Source organism: Thermobia domestica, chromosome 4, assembly GCF_964235325.1.
Source record: "Thermobia domestica chromosome 4, izTheDome1.hap1.1, whole genome shotgun sequence".
NCBI classification, from domain to species: domain Eukaryota; kingdom Metazoa; phylum Arthropoda; class Insecta; order Zygentoma; family Lepismatidae; genus Thermobia; species Thermobia domestica.
Window position 1 is genome coordinate 256,206,564 of NC_137457.1, and position 23,037 is coordinate 256,229,600.

The window sequence follows — 23,037 nt, forward strand, 5'->3', positions numbered from 1 at the left end:
TTCGATTTCTTCTCCCATTTTTCTTGAACGACTTTAACCAGGTTTGCACTTCCGCCACTAGGAGATTGTGATCCGAATCAATGTCCGCTCCTGGCAGTGTCTTCACGTCTCGTACATTATTCGTGAAACGTTGCTTCACAAGAATGTAATCGATTTGGTAGCGTTTCTTATCTCCTGGACTTTTCCACGTGTACAGCTTGGTTTTTCTTTTCTTAAACCACGTGTTCATAAACCACCAGATCATGTTGCCTACAGAAATCTATAAGCATTTAACCTCGTTTGTTTCTTCTACCTAGTCCACATGGTCCCACTACCTTTATTCGCAGCTCTTCCTCCTACTACGCTGTTGAAGTCTCCCATTACTATGGCGTCGACCTTTCCTCTTCCTTCCTGATGCAATATGTCACTAATCTGATCATATATTACTTCTACTTCATTATCATCATGGTCGGTTGTTGGCATATACACTTGTATTATCACAGTATTCACTGTTTTTTCATATTGTTTTACAAACATGAAGCGGTCACTGTAGTATTGCACTTTGGTTACACTTCTTGCTGCTTCGTTCTTCATTGATATCGCGACACCATTCTCAGCCCTATCGCCACTCGAATAGTATATTCTGTAATTTGCCGATATTATTTCATCTTTCCCTGGCCATCTCACTTCACTCAAGCCCACTGTGTCTACTTTACATTTGTCCATTTCTACTTTTAAATTTTCAAGTTTTCCTTCACGTCGTAGAGTTCGTACGTTCTAGGTTCCCATGCTGAAATGAAAGTTATTTTCTCCTCTGATGATTCTTCCCGGAGTAGTCTCCACCCGGAGATCCGAACGGGGGACTATGTTACCTCCGGAATTTTTCACCTCAGGAAAAACCATCATATTTATTTATTCTCCTCCTTCGTCCCTTCTGGGAAAAAGATAACGTGGTAGTATTCCTGTTTCCTTTCCACATCTTCATGCCGTTGACCATCTAGTGGTTCATCCGCCTTTTAGGACAGTTTCCCCTCCTAAGGACAAGAAGGTGCCCTGACCTCCACCCGCTCATCCGCCCTGCGATGGTATCTAAATAGTGTCTCATATTGTTATATCATACTGAGTGTTTTAACGGAACGAATCCTTTATCATCACTAGAGCAATCCAAATTATGCTGTATTTTTTTTGTTTAATTATGCTTTATTTTTTCCAAATTATGCTTTATTGTTAATTTCAATCATTGTTTTACATTAATCGTGTATAATGTATAATATTTACTTTATATTAAATATTCTAAATATCTTGATGTATTTATTAATATTTTATGTAACCAATTTCTTTCATATTTAATGAACTTTCTACTTAATGCACTGTAAAGAGATATCTGCTCGAGTCAGTTTTTCTTATCACTTGTGTGCACCTTAGAGGTGCGTATATGCAGAAAGGAAAAGTAAAAGATGCCACCAAAAAGTACAGAAAGTGCTCAAGTTCAAGAGGTACACATAACAATACAGTGTGGAGTTTTTGTATACTATTCATTGTTGGCGGAAAGTTTTCTTCTTCTTTCACTTTTTTCTCCGCTTTAAAAGGATTACACCGAAATGAAGTTTACAGGAAAAAAAAAAAAAAAAAATAGAATTGTTGCATTGTTATGTTCTCAATGATTTTGCGTTATAAATATTGGTTTTAAAAAATATTAATACAGTATGTTAAACTTGCAGTTAAACAGAATTTTTCAAGAATTGTGCTATATATTTTAAATTATGCTTTATGCTTTATTTTCTAAAATTATGCTTTATAAATTAGTTTCTTCTGGACCCTTAGACAACCACAACCATGTTTAAGGTACCAACCATATGTGTAAATTGCTATTGTGCTTTTTATGATTTTGGGTTGCTCTAATCATCACACTGCATTTGCCCACTGACTTTCTCACAGCAAGTTCAGCAATAATGCGCTGTGCACGCATTGGTTGTCGCGAAACTCGTTACGATTACGGTACTGCCATACTTGACATACTCTCTCGGGCAGTTAAATTAACTACATTTGCGAAGATGATGGACTATTTCTCGATGTTCTCCCTTTTCCTTTTACATTCTCATTTCACCAATTCCTTTCATAACAATTCACCTTCATTAATTATCTATCTCTTTTAGCCAAAAGTCATAAAACAAAAAAACATGTAAAAGATGTAAAACAAAAATTTCATTTTAATTTTCTGTATTAACAAATATGATTTGTGTTACCATCGCTGTCTGAAGGCATATTTTGTCTATTTATCCAACGTAGCTAGACGTCACCACCTGTATAGCAGGAATGAAGTGGCCATTTTCTTTCTTATGTGTTCCAGAAGGATATATGAAGCATTGGAAATTAGAGAGAAGTTAGATAGATCGAGAATTAAGATTATATACTACTTACACAGAAATTATCATCAATACCAACTTAAATAAAATTAAATCTTTCGATATATCGTTCATGAGGTTCTTTTATGTACTTCTATACCGCGATTCTTCTTCCAAGTTTTTATATGAGGATGAAAACTATAAACCTCCCTCCGTACTGTCTTAATTGAGCTTCAGCATTGCAGTGAATTATTTCGACGAGGGATATGGTAGATTTTTTTGACCTGGAAATCTTAAAGGTGCGAGGTTTTAATTATTTATGTCCATTTTCTTTTCAGTTAACCAACAGAATACAACAGTCAGTGTTGTTCGTGTGGGTAACCAGTCTGATGATAGTAGTCAGGATTCTGCATGTGATAATCAAAATGACGGCAATCCGCATGTTAATCTTACGGTCGAAGGTATTTATCCTCCACCATTGGCAGGAACTTCCAGCCAAGAAGGTAACTGCAGTATATATTATATTAGTGTTAACTTGAGATTAAGTGTACTCGTACTTTAGTAATGGAAGTTTATTATGTGTAATAGAGTATATATGTATTGAAAATGTGATAGTATTTGAAAATTCAAATAGAGGGTAACCCATTCAGAATTCGAAGCTTGACCTAAATCCTATCTTGTTGTATTAAAATCTGATTATTGACCTCTATGACAAAGTTTCTTGACTGTAAAAAAATCACTAGGCAGCTATTGTCAGATGTTGCCAACCTACCGATACCGCGATGTCTGCATGAGAGCAGTAGTTTCTTATGTGTGATTCGAAAACTTAAAGAATTTGCCGCGATGGCTCAGTTTAAAGCGCTCACCGCTAGTGCAGGGATCTGTAGTTGAATTCCACCTCTTGGTAAGTGAGCTTTGTTGTGGCCAAACTCCTTATTCGTGGGTTTTCTCTGAATTCGCTCTGTTTTTCGCACTTTCCAAGACAAGTGGGTGGCCTTCTTTTTTTAATATGACTTGTTTTTTCCTCTCATAATGATAGGTAGTAATCCTTTCACTATAACTGTTAGTATTTGTTTTATGAGCAAGAGATTTTTTGTCGTTTAAGTGCTACATTGTCTTATAAGTGCACATTATAAACTAAGTATTAACGTATTTAGGATGTTCCTGAATTTCGGTTTGAATTAAAGACCAACATATTATTCTGATTCTTACTTGTTTTAGAGGTGTTGCTAATTCTTTGTTTATGTATTTATTATAACGAAAATCATAAGTACTTTCGAATAGAAATAACTATATTAAAAAACCAAACAATCGTGCCGACATAAAAATATATGTTTGGTAGAATGTAACTTAAAAGCGGTTTTTCTTCGTTTTGGCTTTAAACTTCCGTGAATTCTTAATGTTACATGTGAATGTGATCACGTGAGTATAAATTTTCAATCATTCGCGAGGCAGTATATACTAATCTCCCCACTCCTTAGAATACATGAATGTGTTTACTTGAATCTGTTGTTCCTGATAACCTGGTTTGGGTAAGGTTCAGATCGGAGTAGTAGCATTCTAGAATTTATTTTGTAGCAATGTAACCAAACAGTTTCAACCCTTTAACGCACCATTTTTTTCGATCAAACTGATTTTTTTTTTTTTTTTTAATTTGGAGTGCTTTTTGTGTAGGAAACAAGGGATTTAAAAAAAAAAAGAATTAATGCAAATAATATGTGGTCTATGGGATATTTTATGGTGTTTGCATATAAGGTCTATGCAAAGTTGCGCGTTGACATTGCAAAGTCCACTAAAACCAGATAGAACCAATAAAACGCGACGAATGTCAGCGTACTAGCACTTTTGCACTCATTACACTTCTGTCTAACATAGAAAAATCAACAGTTCAAAACGTGTCCACCTCAGCGAGTAAAGAAAGCTCAAAGATGACAACTCAGCGTGCAGCAAGTAATACAAAGAGTCCATCTAGCGGGAAATTCAGAACTTCATTAGTTAAAGGGCATCGTAGCTGATACGCAAAGCTTCTTTTCTATGTCCGAACTAGAAACTACATGGTGCAATACAATTTGAAAGTGAACTTTACATATATCCAGAGCTGCGCGCTAAAGGGTTAACCCTTGTCATGGAACAGTTATAAATTTTAAAGAAAAACCGCAGTGCTAAAGTGTATATTTGAGACGCAGGCCAAAGGTGACATCTCATCAGTCAGAACAGATCATCGGCGTTCGTAGACATTTGAAGAGACAGATCTCATGGTAAAATACATCTTAACACACTGTCATAGAATTCATTGGATATAAATAATCTCTTCAACGCGGTATAGATATAAGGTATCATTAGTCCTAATGTAGCCGTGCATCACTGGTGTACAAACTAGATTTACCTGCCAAATTACTCGTTTTCAGTCCTCTAGTGTTCCTGTATTCCAAATGGACAGCTTTATGACTCACTGTTAACATTGGCCTTTTCCTGGTACTTTGTTTCAGGTGTGTATTGCACACAGTTGTCAATATCTATTCGAAATTGGTTGCGATAAACCTTCATGAATATGTTGGAGCAGTTCTTGTATGATTTGAAACCTGTTTACAATTGCAAGGCTTAAAACACAGCAGCGTGCTTCTATTGTCAAAATCATCTTCAGTCTCTCTCTCTCTCCCTCTCTTTTTTTTTTCTTTCTTCCTCAGTCACAGTGTCATCTCAGAGTCGATGTTGACGAATACTAGAATATCCTTGCAAAGACGCAAGCATCGTAATACACACATTATTTCATTCGTAAAGGCGATTTGTGGTACAGTGAACGAATTTTACGGTATTATTAGTGTGTACTTACTGAAGCACCCGAACGGTAAAAGTGGATATTTTGACAACGTTTCTACGATTGACTTGTCGCTTTCATCAGTACGAGTGCTTTCAGAAATATTATTGTTGCTTGCACAATCACATTATCGGTTACATTCTTACAATATATACATAAAAGAACTTAGTTATCTTCTTAGCTATGTATGTCTTCTTGACACTTGAAGGATTAATGAAAACACTATACTGTGTTTCTTTCTTGCTACATATATGTTGTTTTCCCTTCACGTGTGTTCAAACTCGAGGATGAGAAACCAATGTAGTTAGTATCTATGCCAAAGAACCTTAAAACTTGCCAGAACTCGTAGCTCAGAAAAATGATTATTTGACTGAACTCATTGCCATATTCCTCCTGATCAGAGAGGTCAGTTATTTCCAGAGCGAATACTTTCCTATTGACGTATTAAAAAAGTCCTATTTCATTCACATTATTAAAAACACCATGTTTCAGAAAACTGTATACTATGCAAACATAGTAGTGTTACGACCCTGGCGTACTAAAAATAATAAAAAAATTTTTTTTCTTTTGCTTGTTTTTTCATAAGTAAAAGGACATACTGAAATGCAACTTACCACAGTCATATATGTTGCATTTCAGTATATAATGTTATTCTGCAACATAATGTTATTCTGCAACAGAAAATATGAACCTGAAGAATTTTCAGTGTTGCCATCCATAGAAATCCAAAATAATTCCCCCAAAATCTAAGTTAAGGCAGCGACTAGAGGAACGAACCCAACTATGTTTGATTACATATCATGTTGTTTTGGTATCCTGTGAGCTACTTTTTAAATAACATTATTATTTAATTCTAATCACTGTGTTAAAATGATTTTGTTTAGTATAAACTAAATACAACTATTATTTAAAAATGTATTCACAAGATACCAAAACAACATGATATGTAATAAAGTGCAGTTGAGTTCGTTCCTCTAGTTGCTGCCTTAACTTAGATTTTGGGGGAATTGTTACTTTGGTAACACTGTAATTTCTTGGATGGCAACACTGAAAATTCTTCATGTTCATATTTTCTGTTGTAGAATAACACTACTGTATACGCTCGCGTAATGTCCGCACTTTTTTTTCAATACTAAAATCGCGGTGTCAAAATGCAGGTGCGGACATTACGCGGGTTGTTCAAAAAAACGCGCAATTTTCAGTCACATTTTTTTTGAAGTAAATTTCATTTTGAACTTCCTACATAACATCGGTAAATAATTAAATGAAAAGCAAATGAGGACCACTAATGGAAACAAATTTATGGCATTTAAAATCAATAAACAAATTATTTAAATCTTATTGTAAGCAGTTTTTTTTTCCACTCGAAAGAAACAAATGTTAATAGAATGTCTTTTAAATAGTGTGTCTGGTGCCAGAAGTACGAAAATACGTTTTTTTTTTTTAAGAAATGAAGAAAAAAGGTCTTTTTTATTATAGATATTTTTATATTTTACACAAAATAAAATAATCCACAGTTATTTTGTATAATTTATTCTAAAGAGAGTGTCTGGTGCCAGAAGTACGAAAATTGGTACCGTAGTAGAAATACAAGACGTAACTTCAGAGATTTTCAAGCTGTGGTTTTTAGGGTGCGGACATTACGCGGCTGTGGTTTTTAGGGTGCGGACATTACGCGGGTCACTTTTTTCCCCCCAAAAAATTCTGAAGTTGGGGTGTGGACATTACGCGTGCGTATACGGTATCTAAGATTGTGGTAAGTTGCATTTCAGTATCCCTTTCACTTACGAATAAACAAGCAAAAGAAAAATGGTAAATTTTGTATTATTTTTAATAAGGCAGGCTCTTAAATGCTGGTTCATTATCCTCTATTTTTCCGTGTGTTACAAGAATGTGACATTAATAGGAAATTGTTGTGTATTTATTTAACTAATAAGCTGATATGAGAAAGCAAATGAGAAAAAATTCTGAATTCCCATATCGGCATCACAAGAAGGGAAGTACATTTCACATTAAAACAAATGTTAAGACGTTTCCTATATAGTAGCAATAGTGTGCATTGTGCTTTCATTTTGATGATAATCTTTTACATGGGATTCATGGATACGTACGAGATTGTGATATTTTAAAAAATAAGAACTGAAATTGTGGAAATGCAGGATTACGATAATATAGAAGGGCCATTTGAATAGCTTTCGGAATGGCTCAGAGGTGACTACACTCGTTAAAAACCTCGTACAATATTAGTATGGGTAATCTTCCATTATTACAACTTGGCATCGTTAGCTGGTTGAGTAAACAACAGCTGAAGGTACAAATTATCATTCAGGTGGTGCACGCATGTTTATTTTTAAAATGACTAATTTTGAATGTTTATCGGTCATTAAATACTAAGTAAAGAAGGGTATCAAGGAATCAGAAATACATAATATGAAAATTACACAGGCTCTGTAATTTTTAATTACTATCGGGTGAACATTGGAGTTAAACACGGTCGTGAAACTTTAGAAAATGACCCGTGGATTATTCAAAGAGTGCACGATATGATACTTCAGGATTGCCAATTAAAGGTGGTCACTGCAGAAGCTGTAGGCATTTCAGGTAAAACGGATAGTCCATATTTTGGCACAAGGATTTTTTTTTTCATGAAGAAACTGCCTGCAAGATTGTTTTATTTTCGTTACTAAGCCAAAAATCTTCAAATTTCTAAGTACCCGTTAAAAAAAAAAAAAAAAAAAAAAAGATCTTATGTTTCGATTCATAATATGGGGACACTACTACATTGCAGAAACCATACGTCTTTCAAAACAATGGAAATTCATTGATGCACTTCATAAAAAAAAAAAAAAAAGTCCTAAGTGTGAAGTCTATCTTAAAGGTCATTAGTTCAGTTCTTTGTGTTACTAAAGGTGATGTTTATAAGATAAATTGTATTTTCCTGTTTATTGGAATCCGTAATTTCTAAACGTATAATGTAAGCATTGGCACTTAATTTCATGTAATCATCACATTTTGGTTGATTTCTGAAACCATCTTCTTGCATATTATATTATTATTATTATTATTGTAGTAGTAGTAGTTAATGACCCACAGTTACGCTTTATAGGCTGAACGAGATGGATATGAGTGAAAGTGAATTATTGTAAAATTAAATATTTGAGCGCACCCATCGGGAATCGAACCCGGGATAACGTGCACGAAAGGCGCACACGCTAGCCACTAGGCCAGCGGGAAGGGCTATTGTTATTATCCTATTTTGCCATAGGATGCAAATCATGAAACAGTACGCAATCGTAAGGCATTAAACTTCTTGAATTGAAAGTAATTTACTAGTATCCAACTATTGATGTATTGCAGTTATTTTAATTTTTTAAAGTTATTGCATTAACTTCATAAACAAAATAAGGGATGAGAGAAACAGTTTTGATAGCCAGGACACATTCCTCCTGAGTAGAAAGATTGTAGGGCACGGAATTACAGTTCATGAGCGATTCGAACCTCACGATCTGCTATTGGATATCAAACATGATACTACAGCAGGCGTACTAGTTACTTACAAACTGAGGAATCCAGTTAAGTAGTGTGTCTTAGTTTATGAATATGGACCCATGAATTTTTGTGAGCGATAAAGTGAAATACATTTTTCTAAACAGTGCTACTTCCTCCGTAGTATCAGTTTCTTTAATGTAGCACTCGGTAGTCATAACTTGTGATAGACACACTTCAGCGCTATCATGAATTTACAAATATTTTGACTTCTGTGTCAGACAATACACGATACATGTTAATGTTCTGTGCTATCTTGAGCTCACAGAATTTAGATGGTTCTTACACACTGATGGACACAGACTTTGATTGATTGAAATTGCAGCAAATAGAGTTGTACGTTTATGGTTGTTTACGTTGTACCAAAAATGGAATAACAGTTTATACAGTGTTCGAGAATTATTACTATCACGCAAACACGAAGAAGAAAAAAGAAGAAACGAGAATGAACATATATACGTCATTTCGGAGCCATAACCCGCCGAAATTTGGTCGGAACGATAAAATGAAGTGTCGGGTTAAAGAACATAGCGCGTATTTCGAGTCTAGATTCCATTGATGTACCGATGGATATGGAATTAGAGGCGGCGATGGAGTTAGTATCGAAGTTTAGAAAGAGATTCGTGGTTTCGTAAAAACTAAAAATGAAGGATCAGTAACTGAAAATTGACACACATTCCATATGCACTAACACGTTAATAAAATATAGGCACGAAATAACCACTATATTTTTGTATTAAACCCTCGTCCGATATTTCGTTCTCGAGCTGTGGCACTTTTTATATCATTCCTACCAATTTTCGGCGGGCTTCAACTTCGAAATAATGCCATCTATAATTCTTCGTATTTTGATTTCAGGATTCATTTCCCAAAGTGTTTTAACGTTGTTTTGGAACTTTCTGTATATTTCTATTTACAGCGGTGGATACATGATAGTATTGTTGGTGTTAGTCCGTATTGTGGTTCGGCGGGGATAAACTAATTAGCTGATTTCTATGTATTTCGCTTACTTATGGATTTATAAACCTTTAATTATGACTAGGGCGAGTTGTTATTAATTACCATCAATTAATACACCACCATTGGCAGTGCCGACGGGAAGTAAATATGTAATGAAATTCTCATTGTATAATAGTGATCCAAACTATATATAAAACTACATGAACTGACACAAAATAGCGAATGCGTCCAGTTGACATGGAAAGTTAAAATTTGGAATGATTGTAGCTTTCCGGGACTAAACCGTAGGAAAATTGCTAAAAGTGAATATTTTTAATTTTTAGGGAGGGATCTAAAGGGGAATGAAAAAGTTTTCTATGATATTTATTGTTTGTTATAACTTGTATATACAATAAATATTGGGAGACCGGGGTTCAGTTCCCCGCCGGGGAGCCATTCTATATACAATAAATGTCGAGAAATTGAATTTTGGTTAGTTTTTTATATATTTAGAATGTAGTAAAGAAATAACTTAGGTATTAATTAGTTATTTAATGAAATCAAATTAACTTGGAACTTTTGATACCTTTTATTGTAGTAAATTATTGTTCTTTTTAGATTAATTACAAAGGATTATAACAAAAGTAGTATAAAGTATTAAAAATCCCGGGTTCTAGGATCGTGCTGTTTAACTTAGATTTTAACTTAGATTGACAGCATTAATATGTACCATAAATATTATACAGAATAATTATAAATGTATCCAAAGAGTTATTTGCCATGAAGACGAATTTTGAGAGAAAGCAATATTAAGCTCCCTATCTACTCCAGAATACACCTGGCCAACGTCATAATGAGACCTAGTTAACTTTATCTTGCACTATCTTAATTAATCAGTTATGCATACTTGTAATATACGACTTATTGTACTTACATAATTACAACCATTCCTACACTATAAAACAAAATGTAACGACGAGTAAAATTCGCGATTACACAAAGTGACTTAAACACAAGTACACTTTGGCCGTAAGCTAATTCAGCTAGGTGAGACAAGTCGCGGAGCTGATTATTTACTTGCCCTACAGACCACGGATCGGTCTTCACGGGTTATGAAGCGCGATCGACTGTGTGGAGAGATCCAGCTCACGCATGGGTCTGAATCGTACTGATTCTCGAATGAACCGAAACAAGTCGTTATAAACCATCTCAATTCTCTTTCACATTACAAACCGTAACTTTGGCCCAAATACGTCATAACCCTGTATCCTATTCCACTTTTGGGGGCGCGATGGCTCAGTGGTAGAGCGTTCACCTCCGGTACTTCGGGTCCCAGCTCGCGCCGTGTGGACTGTGTGGTGGACAAACACCGTGCTCGTGGGTTTTCTCGGGGTTCTCCCGTTTCCTCCTACTTTCTTCATTCCACCATTTCACTCATCTCTCATCATCACCGTCTCCTTTAGCCTAACCGACATAACCGTGGAACGTAAAACTTAAAGATTTCATTTTATTTTTTCTTATTCCACTTCGGCCAAAATATTTTTGATATTTCTAAACTCGGTAACCGCTTTCGATCCATCTTGTAATGAGAACGCTCAGATGTATTTCCGTCGAAGAACCTATTTCTTCTGTTTCTTTTGACTGTGACGTCACTCAAAGACTTAGATTTCTGTGCAGTGGCTGTTAATAGTCTTGCAAAGAATTCTCTTTTGAGTTAAGGACAGTTATTGTTTTTGCTTTGTATGAAGTTACTCCTTTCTGTTATTCACTAAAGTTTCTAATGCCTCTCTTTTAAAATTTATTAAATTAGAAAGAAAAATAGATTTTTCTGGATTTCGTCCCTTCTCTCCACTGAAACGTGGTATAACCTATAATCTCATATGTTTCAGGTACTTGGATTAAAAACTTGTAATTCAGTATGCTTGTACGTTTTCGTTAACATTACGTAAGTCAGTCACCAGAAATAAAAAATTCCAACTTTAGAGTGGTTTTATGGGGAACTGAAAAATCTTTCTCATGTTATTTTATATGGGGCATTGTCTACACTCCAAAATTTTTAGACACTTTCGACAAGATTAGAATGATGCAATTTGGTATGGTTGTTGCCTTCCGGGACCAACCCACAGAAAAATTACCAAAAGTGAATATTTTTGGTTTTTAGTGGTCTAAAGGGAAGGGGGGATTACAAAAGTCTCATGTTATTTAAATGGGCGTTTTTTTGGAATACACAATCTTGTGTGTTTTAGGTTGTTGAAATAGGAAAAGAAACTTCGGTAGAATTGTGGATTTAAGAGATGCGACGCCGTAGGTTGAGCAAACACGGCGGTCTGAGGCTGAGCCTTTGGCAATTTGCCGTTTTATATTAACGTACAATGTACGGAAGAAAATGATTTACATGATAATAGTTTTATTCTGTTTAAATGGAATAACAAAACAAAAAGCAATGTCATATTATTACTTTGCGAAAGTAAACGAAACAAGTATCTTTTCTTTAAAAGATATCAAATTAATTGTAGCCCCCTTTCTATCATATTGTTTTCTGTACAGAATACAAACGCTTGTTTTCTCTTTAGGACTTCATTTTTTTTTTTTTTCACAAAAGGGAAGGGAAGGGAATGGGTATAACTTTATTTTCTAATTGTAAATTATATTGCGTATTTATTACCTCATGACAAAGCGTTGTATCTTATATGCTCTTGGCAATAAGACTTCGATGGAGAGTACATCAATTGATTTGAATTCAGCATATACAAAATTTTCGTATGATTGAACAAAATTACTTTTTACATAAACGGTCACTACTAAATTACTCTTTTAACTTCACTTTTATGTACACACTGCTTTTAGCGTTTGGCAGGTCTTGGTATAACTTTGTTATGAACTATATTGTTGCAAGTAATGTTCGAGTGCGTACCTTTCTCTCGCTCTCAGAGTCACTGATTCTTTACAGGAACTTGAAATCGTAGAAAGCCAGCTGAAATGCTTTGGGAAAAATAATAATACGTTATGGTTTTGTTAAAGAACTGCACATTGTTGATAACCGCTTTGCCTCTCCTATATGATATAAAACCAGGATTCATACGTGCACAACTTATAAAAAGAGAACAATTAGCAGTTGTTAAGAAAAGTGTTTTAAGTAGTTTTTTAACACTTTTTTTTTGGCTTGTTTATAACACAAAATACTGTATATGAAGAAAATCATTGCTAATTGAAATATCAATGTTCCACCACAATGAATATTATCTTTTTTATGCACTATTAATCTTATGTTCAAATTAATATTTGAGTGCTGCCTTCCTGTAACTCGTACTTAAATGTTACTTTGCAGTTGCCATTTAAAAACTTCAATGTTTTTAAGTTTTTCTTCATTAAAATACACTACCTGATCATAAGTAAATAGACATTCGCACGGTAATCTTATTTCGTTTAAACACCAAACGAATATTAATGCTACACGAATGTAACTTATATGAGGTTGCGAGCATGGTACGCCGATGTGACAATAAGTACTGAAGGAATTTATTTGGAGTTGCATAATTGCATTAGGATTGTGATAAAAGTCAGCGCACCGTCGGTGCTAAATTATTTGCACAACCGTTATCAGGATTCTAGTACAGTTCAAATGGGATGCAAAGACATGTATACAATCAAGATCAGGTTGATCAAATGCAATGCTACGCATGAAAAATGCGGACGTTAGGGTTGCAAGAACCTAGCCATCCAGACCGCAGCCGAGGTTAAAAGATCAGAATCAACCATTCATAGTATTTGTATATAGCAAGAATGTATGGACGAGTTGCCAGCAAGACGCTCCCGTAACAAATCCACAATCAGAAAGACAAAATTGGGCGACCGCTTTATACACCAAAGCATAACATTTCTGCAGCCATCGTCATTTTCCCATGCAGAAGTCGACAGTAGAAACACAAGCGGTTGGCAGACCACGATTCACCACTGTTCCATTATCTTGCGGTGAAAGTCTTCGGGATAGGTGTTACAGTATAGGGTGCATGGTAAGTGGTCGTAATGATCTTATATATATATACTAATTCCTGTGGCAGTTAACCTTGCGCCAGCGCTGGATCACATCTAGTTGTACATTAAAGAAATCCGCTACTAAAAATAATGAATATCCTATTTGATCTGACATTTTGTATACTCGAGTTAAGGATATTTTTGTATTTTTCTCACAGATTCTTGGTTGGTTATAGCGTGAAATGGAAGTATCTCTACATCCAGGTTGATTTATACGTTTTATTTTTAGTGTAATGAAACACCTCGCAAACGTTGTCAGTGATATTTCGAAACACCTTTATATAATTTTCATCATACTTACTGCACTCGAACTCTGAGATTCATACCTTCAAATTATCCATAAAATCCTCAACTTCATTTCGAAAGTATCTTTCCAATTCCTGTTAGTAATCTTTTCCATTATTTAATAACTTCGTACAGATTGCATTTGAGTTTCCTCAAGAATATTGTAGTTGAATTGGTGAGAAATAATGTATAAATTGTTTTTAAGTTTATAAATAGTTTTATCGCCAATTTTGTGTAGAGATCTCGTTACTCAGTAAGATCAAAATTAACTATCAGCGTCATATTTCAGAATTCGTATGCTTGCAATTTTTTTTTTTTATAATCTTCGTAGCTCATCCTTTATGCTTGCGCAGGGGTAGGAAAAGAATTAGAAAAATTCGCGTGAAGAACCCTTTAAAATCATAATGCTGGTACGTTGAACGGTACGGCTTAGGTGAGTGAACACATTTACATCGAGATGAACGAACTGACATCCAGAAATCACGTTTTCAGCTTGTAGGGACCATGAAACGTGTAAATCCATTTAGATCTCGAATTCAGTTTTTTTAATGATCACATACGTTCTCTCCCATCGTCGCTGGAAAGTAAAAGGGAAACTGATCTTAAAGAATACGGGAGGATGAGTCATTTCACCAATTTAATCTCTCTTCATGATAAAAAAGTAAAATAGATAAATAAAAAGCAGAAAAATCTTGTTAATCTTTATTTAATAAATGTAATGTGCAACTATGATCCAGTTACCGCCGTATTATTGTTCCCAGTGTTGCCAAGTGGACATCATACTTGAAGCAAATTCTCTTATTTCGAAAGGCTGTGCGTAATTCGTGAAGCACTGGTCGATAATGAACGTCAGTGTGTTTATTATTCATGCAAACATGAACAACCTGTCAAATTTTCAACTTTTAAGAAATGGGGTTTTCGAGAAAATGCCTTTTTTTTTTTCAGAATTTTGACAATTTCTCGATTTTTTTTTTAGTGAAAACTGTTGGTTACGAAAGAGGTACAAAACTTGTTTTAAAGAGAGAGGGTAACTAGTCCTTCAAACTATGAAAACAATTATAAAATTCGAACCGTAAGTACTTGAAAAAATAGGTAAACATCGTCTTTTCGGGTAGACTGATATTCATTTGTTAATTAATTTTAAAAGAGATATGCATGCGGAAACCAAACATCCGTAGCACATACTATAACAGCTCCGAAGTTGACCATTTTCCTTGTTGGCTTCAATTCATAAATTGTACTAGCTGTCTTTGATAACCAGTTCTGTGACTGGATTTTTTTTTTCAACAAATCAAAAATATAAATCTCAAAATACGTATTGTTTCCATTAAAAATGAACAGTATCGGCGATAGTGATCGTACAGTCAGCGACAAAAGTTCTGTCTGTTTGATGAAATTATTTTCATAAATAACTTCAGAATGGAAGGACAATTTGAGTACTATTTTCAGTAAATTAGAAAGAATATAATTTTGTGGAATAAATTTCCACCGTTATTCCGAAAAATAAATTTTTCCAAACTGAACCAAATGCCCTGCCTGCATTAAAGTGGACTTTCCTATACTTAAATTTGAGTCAGTAAATGATATCAACTAATTAATATTTATATTATTGCGACAAAAGATCTGATTTAGTATATAATCAATTATCGCCCTGTGTTCTAGTTATGGAACTGACTTTAAAGCTTGAGAGTTAATTCGAGTGGGTATTATTTATTCCTGTTCAATTCCAAGGAGCCACATTTAGGAGTCTGTTAATTATTTTTAAACTAATACCATACTACAAAGTACATGCACTTCAATATAGAATTTATATTTGGTATTTTTGTAGTTGCACTTTTGTTAAAGAAAAAGGGTAGTTGCGAAGTGTAGAAATGTCCTGTCTCTGCTGTATTTAATGTGTACGTCTTAACAATTTTACAGAAAACGTTCTTCATCAAATCTACCTAATCTAATCTAATATTTTATTCCAATAGTCGTAGGAAGTAGGTATTCATTACTGATATTTGAATGATCAGTTTAAAGATAGTTTCGGATATTTTCAGCAGTTGTGCTTAGTATGTTGAAAACTGTATTCGCTGTTAGAAGCTTAAACTACGAGCTGGTCGCCAAGAAGCTTAAACTACGAGCTGGTCGCCAAATGCCATTTTAAATCTACGTTACGATTATCAAAACCATATGTAAACTTTATTTTCCTTAAGAAGAATAAAATGAATGATTTTTATCATAGAGGGATGCATTCAACAGTCAGTAGCATATAATCATTCTACTTTGAGGCTTATGCAATTCTCAGTACCACTTGCACTTATGAGATTTCCAATCTTCGTTGGAGTCTTGGTCACGAAGGAAAAAAAAAAAAAAAAAAAAAAAAAAACCGGTACAGAAGAATAAAAATATCAGGGAGAAATAAAAAAAATAACGGACTTACTAGAGTAGAACAGTGCTAAAGCACACTTCGTCGAAAACATACATCCCACATCATCAAATGCTGGACACATGGATTGCGCTATGGCGGGATTAGATTTTATCTTCTTGGGATCAGACTTAGTGATCGAGATTGACCATTTGTTAAAGCTTGGCAGTGTAAATTCGTATCCAGTTTCATTATTAATAAATTGGTATGAGGAGGTTAGGAGAAATTCACGTTTCGATAGACCTGAAAAACCAAAACGGGGTGGGATTACTTATTTTTGAAATCAATAAACCAAAAACGGGGTGGGATTACTTATTTTTGAAATCAATAAACCAAAAACGGGGTGGGATTACTTATTTTTGCGAGTTTAACAACAGAATTAAAAAAAAAAAAAAAAAAAAAATTAGCAGCATGATTTCCATGCTGCTTTGAAGACCCAGAAGTTTAGAACATTCAAAACATCTCTCAATTTAAGAGTTATTATACAGATCCCAATGCGAAATCGATATATATGAAATGAAACTCAGTTGTCACGAGATCGGCATATTTTAAAAAAAAATGAATAAAAATAAATTTAAAAAAAATGAATAAAAATAAATTTAAAAAAATAAAAAAGTAGTACGTGTTAAGGATGTGAAAGCTGAAATTCCGGCGCCACGCCTGTCGAAACATTTAAAAGAAACAACACATGAAAAGAAGATTCGAGAATTTAATAGGATTTTGTTTAGGTTAGGAGATTAAAATGAAGTGGAAAGATTCGTGTTTGAAAATTTGTTTATTCATTAAAAACAAGGTAAGTGATGAATGAGAAGCAGTAATTACAAAATTTGCACAACAATAACAATACTAACATGAGTTGACTACCTTCCATCAAAGAACAAAAGAATCGTACATTAATTCCGCCATAGCACAGTCTACGTGTCCCAACATTTGATGTGTGATTTATGTTTTTGATAAGGTGTGCTCCAGCACTGCTCTACTCTGGTAAATCTGTTTCTTTTATTCTTCTATCTCCAGCGAAAAATCGGAAGCTCGGAAGTGCAATTGATATTCAGGAACTGCACAAACTTATAAGTATAATGATTATTAGTATTCCAAAACGTGTCATTAGAATGTCAGTAGCATAAGATTTTCTAACCACGGAAACTAGTTGTTAAAAAGATGCCTTAATTATGACATGAATTGTCTTTTTAATGTTACATTTTTAATTGGTTGATGAGAATGCGATTTTAGGACGAACAAAAGCCTTTACAGAATGCACGCTCTGCGGTGACAACAGAAAAACATTTCTCATATCCCCAAACTCAAAATGCTTTCTGTTGCATAAACACTATTTTGGAACGACTTGTGTTGCCATTTGTCGCTACGAGCAAAGATTACAAATATGAGAAATTAAGCTTTTAAATGTGTTCTTTCGTTTCATTGTTAATTCACAGGTATTGTATCAATAGTTTTCAACATATTTCATTTTAAAACCCGATGAATCATTTATAAACAGCTGTATAATTTCCAGCCATGAAATCGACTGGTGATCATTACGAACATTGTATTAAGTGGGTTCAGTGGTATAAGATTCATAATTTTTAAAGAAGAGGTTAAAACTTCTTTGTATATTTACCAGAGAATATCAAGTTCTGTTTGTTATCCACTACAACGATAGATTTCAATATTGATTTACATAGAATAAAGGGGGTAACAAATAGCAAGAAGCAGTTTTTTTGGAAAAGATTTAGCGAAGAATAGCTACCATCTTTATTCAAACTAAAGGTGGTACAAATCAATCACTTCCGATCTGAACACGGATCACCATAAAACAGAAACCGTAATATATAGCTAGAAGACGTTTCCTGTAATCAATTAAACGTCCCAAAACTATATTTCATCTCCTGTAGTATTTGTTAAAACCAGAAGTGCCAGAAATCAACCACTTCCGATTTTAACGTTGATCGTTATAGACTGAAAACGGTAACATTGCGAGAAGCTGTTTTCTGCAGTCAACTAAGCGCCTCAAGAATATATACCATCTCCATTCTAATCTGTATTTAAATCAGAAGTGGCAAAAATTACCACTTCCGTTTTTAACGTTGATCGCCATAGAATAAAAACCGTAATAGCTAACTAGACGCGACTTCTATAACTAATTAAGTGTCCGAAGAATATATTCTGTTTACATTGTCATCTGTCTACTAAAACAAGTGGTAGAATTCCGGTTTTAACGTTAATCGCTATAGAGTAAAAACAGTAATGGAGAGAAGCTGTTTCCTTTAATCGATTGAAGATCCCAAGAGTAAATTTAATTTCCAACTTTAAGTCTCTGCTGAAACCGGAAGTGCTGGAAATCGACTACGACTTCTAGTTTCAAATGAAATGAAGTCTTTGTTTAACGTCCCATGGTTATGCCCTTTAGGCGAAAGATAAGTCAATGATGATAGAAGAATTGGTAGAATGAGATAACGGGAGCACCCGGAGAAAACCCACGGACACGATGTTGTCCACCACAACCTTACTTGGCCGGGGATGGGACCAGGAACCCCACACATCAGAGGTAAGCGCTCTACCACTGAGTTGCCGTACCCCCACGATTTCGTTTCAATGTTGCTCTGCATAGAGCAAAAATGATAAGAGTCGGGTTTTAACGTTGACCGTTACATAGTGAAACCGGTAATAGATGGCGAGAAACGATTTTCTGCAGTCGTTCAAGAGATCCAAGAGTATATTCCAGCTCCACACTAATCTCTAATAAAACCGGGAGTAATATAATACTACCACTTACAATAATTAAGAAAATACCATACTATAAAAAACTTCTTCACGTGGTTGACACGTGACACTGCTGTTTTCATTCTTATATTTCTTGGTTGATTGATTCGAGTTTAACGTCCGTTTCCACCACAAAATCTGGATTCGAAGTAAGTTATTACAAAATCAATAAGTTATTACATAATAAATACAAATATTATTTAAAAAGTAGTAAACAAGGAACGAAGACAACATAATAAGTCATCAATTACCGTTGAGTTCATTTTTCTAGTAGCTGTCTTAACCTAGATTTTTGGATAATTCATATTTTGGCCACACTGTAATTTCTATGGATGGCAACATTGATTGTTCTTCCGATTCTTATTTTTGGGTGTAGAATAACATTATCTATTATTGTAGTAAGTTACATTTCATTATCTCAATCCACTTACGAAAAACGGACAAAAAGAAAAATTGTTAGGTTTTGAAAAATATTTAGTAGTCTGCCGCATAATCTAAAGCAAAGGAAGAATCCATCTCTTAATTAAAATGAGTTCAGCTTCCTTTTATTTTATTGTTTGTTATTGTACCTGCTTCCTGCGACTATTTACTGTTTTTGTTACTCAATCACATTATGTTTTCCACTCACAGAATTTAACATTCTCTCTCCATTTCAGAACATTAGATTTATTGGAGTGTTTATATGGAGTTAAACTTGTCAATTTACCCACTCTATTTTTTTATTTTTATTTATTTTTTATTTTTTTGTACCAAAGATGTTTAATACCTAAAGGAGTTAAAGGTCTTTGAGGAAAGCTCTGTTCAGAGGCAATATAAATACCAAGCAGCTAAGTTTAAGAAAGAAAAAAATGGGATTGTAACAATGATCAAGAAGGTCTTTTAAAAATAAAAAGAATTGAGTTTCTAATCATCTCCTAATCAGGCTTACTGGAAGAAAAGTTCACAGCTAAAGACAAATTAAGAGCAAAGGGTATTCGTTTTTCCACTGTTTTTGTTTTTACATGAGGATAATTTATGTTAACGTTAAACACACACTTACACAAAAATATAAATTTCGTTTTAAGACGTGATGTGGTTAGTTTTTCTTATATTGAAGTCCAATATTTTTTGATTTGATACCAGAAGAATCGTTATATTATTCGGAGACAGTAACCTCATTATTTTTGTGTCATCTGACGTCATTATATAAGAATTGATATTGCAGCAGTTTGCACCCATAGGTTAGGCACCCATGACTACCATGAGGTACATTTTGTGTATTTCTAAGGATATATATTTGATGTGAGAATCTGCTGTCTAACAGGATTCTTTATAATGATCTCAATTTGTGCTCTTAATATTAAAACATTAAGTTTGTTGTCAGATGAAATATGAGAAGTAATGAAGTTACTGCTTCAGAGAATATTAAGTTCAAGATGGTTCTGTTTTTACTTTTATCTCAGGTGGATACGGAATTAACAGCGTGTACTTTCGGTTACCTTATAAGAATAAACTAAAAGTTGCATTCAAATAGTATATGAGAGTTTATAGTTGTTAATATTTCTGAAAATCACACTGAATCAGTGGTAATTGTATTGAATTCTATTTAGAGAACAACTAAGCATACCAGATTTATACTTGAATTACTTAGAAAACAAAAAAGTGGGAAACCAGTTTATCCTTGTTCTTTATTTTGTCATAAACTAGCCAGATAACAAACACTTTTTGTGATATCTGTTTTTCGTGGCTAGCTGTAGTATGTAGGTACAATATAAAAGTACCCTGTTCGGTGGAACAGTACTCTAATTGTGGCAATGATGGTACTGTTCCAGTGGGAGGGGAAAATCTGGATCCCATTTTGGAGATGATGGATCAAGAACAACTACAGCGACTGGAAACTGCACTCCAGTCGGAACAAGCCAAGCAGATCTTGGGTGAGGGTGTCACAGCAATGCTAGGAGGTGAGATATTCTTTTATTTTTGTTTTGTATGCAGTATTTCTAGTGCGATATATACATATAATATCTGTACGCAGATAACATTTAACGCTTTCTTTGAATGGTAGATGTAATATATCTTTGCTCTTTGTGAAAAGTAGATAATCTGGTTCTAATAATGTGGCTATCAGTTTGGTTGTGCTGTATGCACCCTTTTAGTTTATATTTGATTCGTGCTTTTATTACACAAAGCATGTGTGTGTGTTTCTGTATAATTAATTGCTTAGTTTGTTGCCTAACCACGTAGTAATTGCACACAACACAATGGTATTATCAGCCGCAATTTTCATTCGTATTGTTCAAGGTAAGAAGGTAGAAGTGAACGAATTGTATGGTTTTATTGATCGAATAAAGAGGAAAAGGCATACTCAGTTATTTTACAAATACTGAGTTCATCTCCACTCCATGAAAGGCTCCTTGGTTTTATAATATCTGCAGTTTGACTATATATCTTAGAAGGGAAGTTTAATAAGTAATTGGGAAGTTGAAATATACTTTTAAAAAATCTGGCTTTCTACTTTTCTTAAAGCTGTGTCCAGTACCTGAGATACTATAGAAGTTTCCTATGACAAACTTCTTTTCAAAATGTTTGTGCATTTCAAAATCTGTCTGGACTTTATTGTTGTTACTACTTTACGGTAACTTTCACTTTTTCTTACTATTGTAAATTAGAGTTCACTAGTTAAAAATGAATTTCCTTCCACTTGAAAGCTGTTAAATATGGGTATTTGGTAACAGAATGAGGTTCGTCTTCTAGCTGGAAGGCAGGTTTCTTGAGTTCCCGTCCGCTTGCAAGGTCATGCTCGTGAGCTTTGGATTGTCCCAGGAAAGAAAGGAAATGAAAAATGCAGTTTCATCAGTGCCGAGAGCTCTCTACCGGAGCCAATGTGTTTTTTCCCTGTAGAGTGCGTGTATATTTTCTCCATGCAATATGAACATTTTTTCTGCCAAAACAGTCATACGTATAGTTTGAAGCATATGGTGGCTGACAGCATTCAGAAATAGAAGAAAATTTGTATCTGTTACGTTGATAGAAGTTAGGAGAGAGTACCCAATTCACGTAGTTTTGTGCAAATCGTTTCAAACTTTGTATAATTTAATGATAATAAGAACCTAAGCTACTGATCGTCAGTATCAGACTTCAGAGTGAAGATTAGACTCGTCTATCTGGTGAGACTGAGGAAACCCCTAGAAAAGATGCAATCAGGATACCCGACGTCGAGATTCGAACACGGAACGTTCCGATTAGGTAGTGCAAGCACTAACTACTTACCTGTGAGAGACCATATAAAATGTGTGTGTACAGTATAGATAAAATATTAATCCCAGTAAAGTTTGTCAAGCTTAATGCGTCTGCTAGAAATAAAAACATGAAGCGTAGTGACAAAACATCTGTAAAGGAAACGTTAATAGAAGGATAATTCATACTGCCACTATAGCCTATAAAGGGCAGTGATAAACCATTGTGCACGTTCAGCTGAGTGATGAAGATTCCCCTCTGCTAAAGATTCTGAAAAAGAAATATCCCCGTCTGCCCCACTAAAATATTCGTGAGGATGCAAGAAATGCACAATTTTTTTAATCTTCTCACTTTATCTTATATTTACACTTTCATTCACAATTAAGCACTTCCAAAGACTTTCTGAAAGTATCCAATAAGTACATGTGGAAAACTAGAAATGAAATAATCAGTGATTAAAAATTCCAATACATTGTATTAGACTAGGGACTATTTTATAGGATGAAAAAAATAAAGGGTTTCTTGAACAACTGTTATGCTATGACTGGCTATATATTATAGAAACCTTTCTTAATTTTCTAATAGTTGTTCGTATCGATCTAGCCGTTTTTGTGTGGTGATCCTTTTTGAATTCTGCATTCCCTCTTTCACGTGCCATTTTTTGCCCACCGCGCAAAAGTTAACATGATGAAACCATTTCAGGC

General features: G+C 34.4%; 1 protein-coding gene across 5 annotated transcripts in view; it reads left to right on the forward strand.

The window, feature by feature from the left end:
- The window catches only part of pps (protein partner of snf), a 215,954-nt gene that overhangs the window by 32,880 nt on the left and 160,037 nt on the right, over positions 1 to 23,037 (forward strand). For 3 of the 5 annotated variants that reach the window (XM_081755781.1, XM_081755784.1, XM_081755782.1), the window contains exons 3-4: positions 2,663 to 2,827; positions 20,929 to 21,057. In XM_081755781.1, coding sequence (XP_081611907.1) covers positions 2,663 to 2,827; positions 20,929 to 21,057 — 294 coding nt within the window. The remainder of the gene's footprint in view (positions 1 to 2,662; positions 2,828 to 20,928; positions 21,058 to 23,037) is intronic. The other 2 variants (XM_081755783.1, XM_081755785.1) reach the window with 1 other exon arrangement.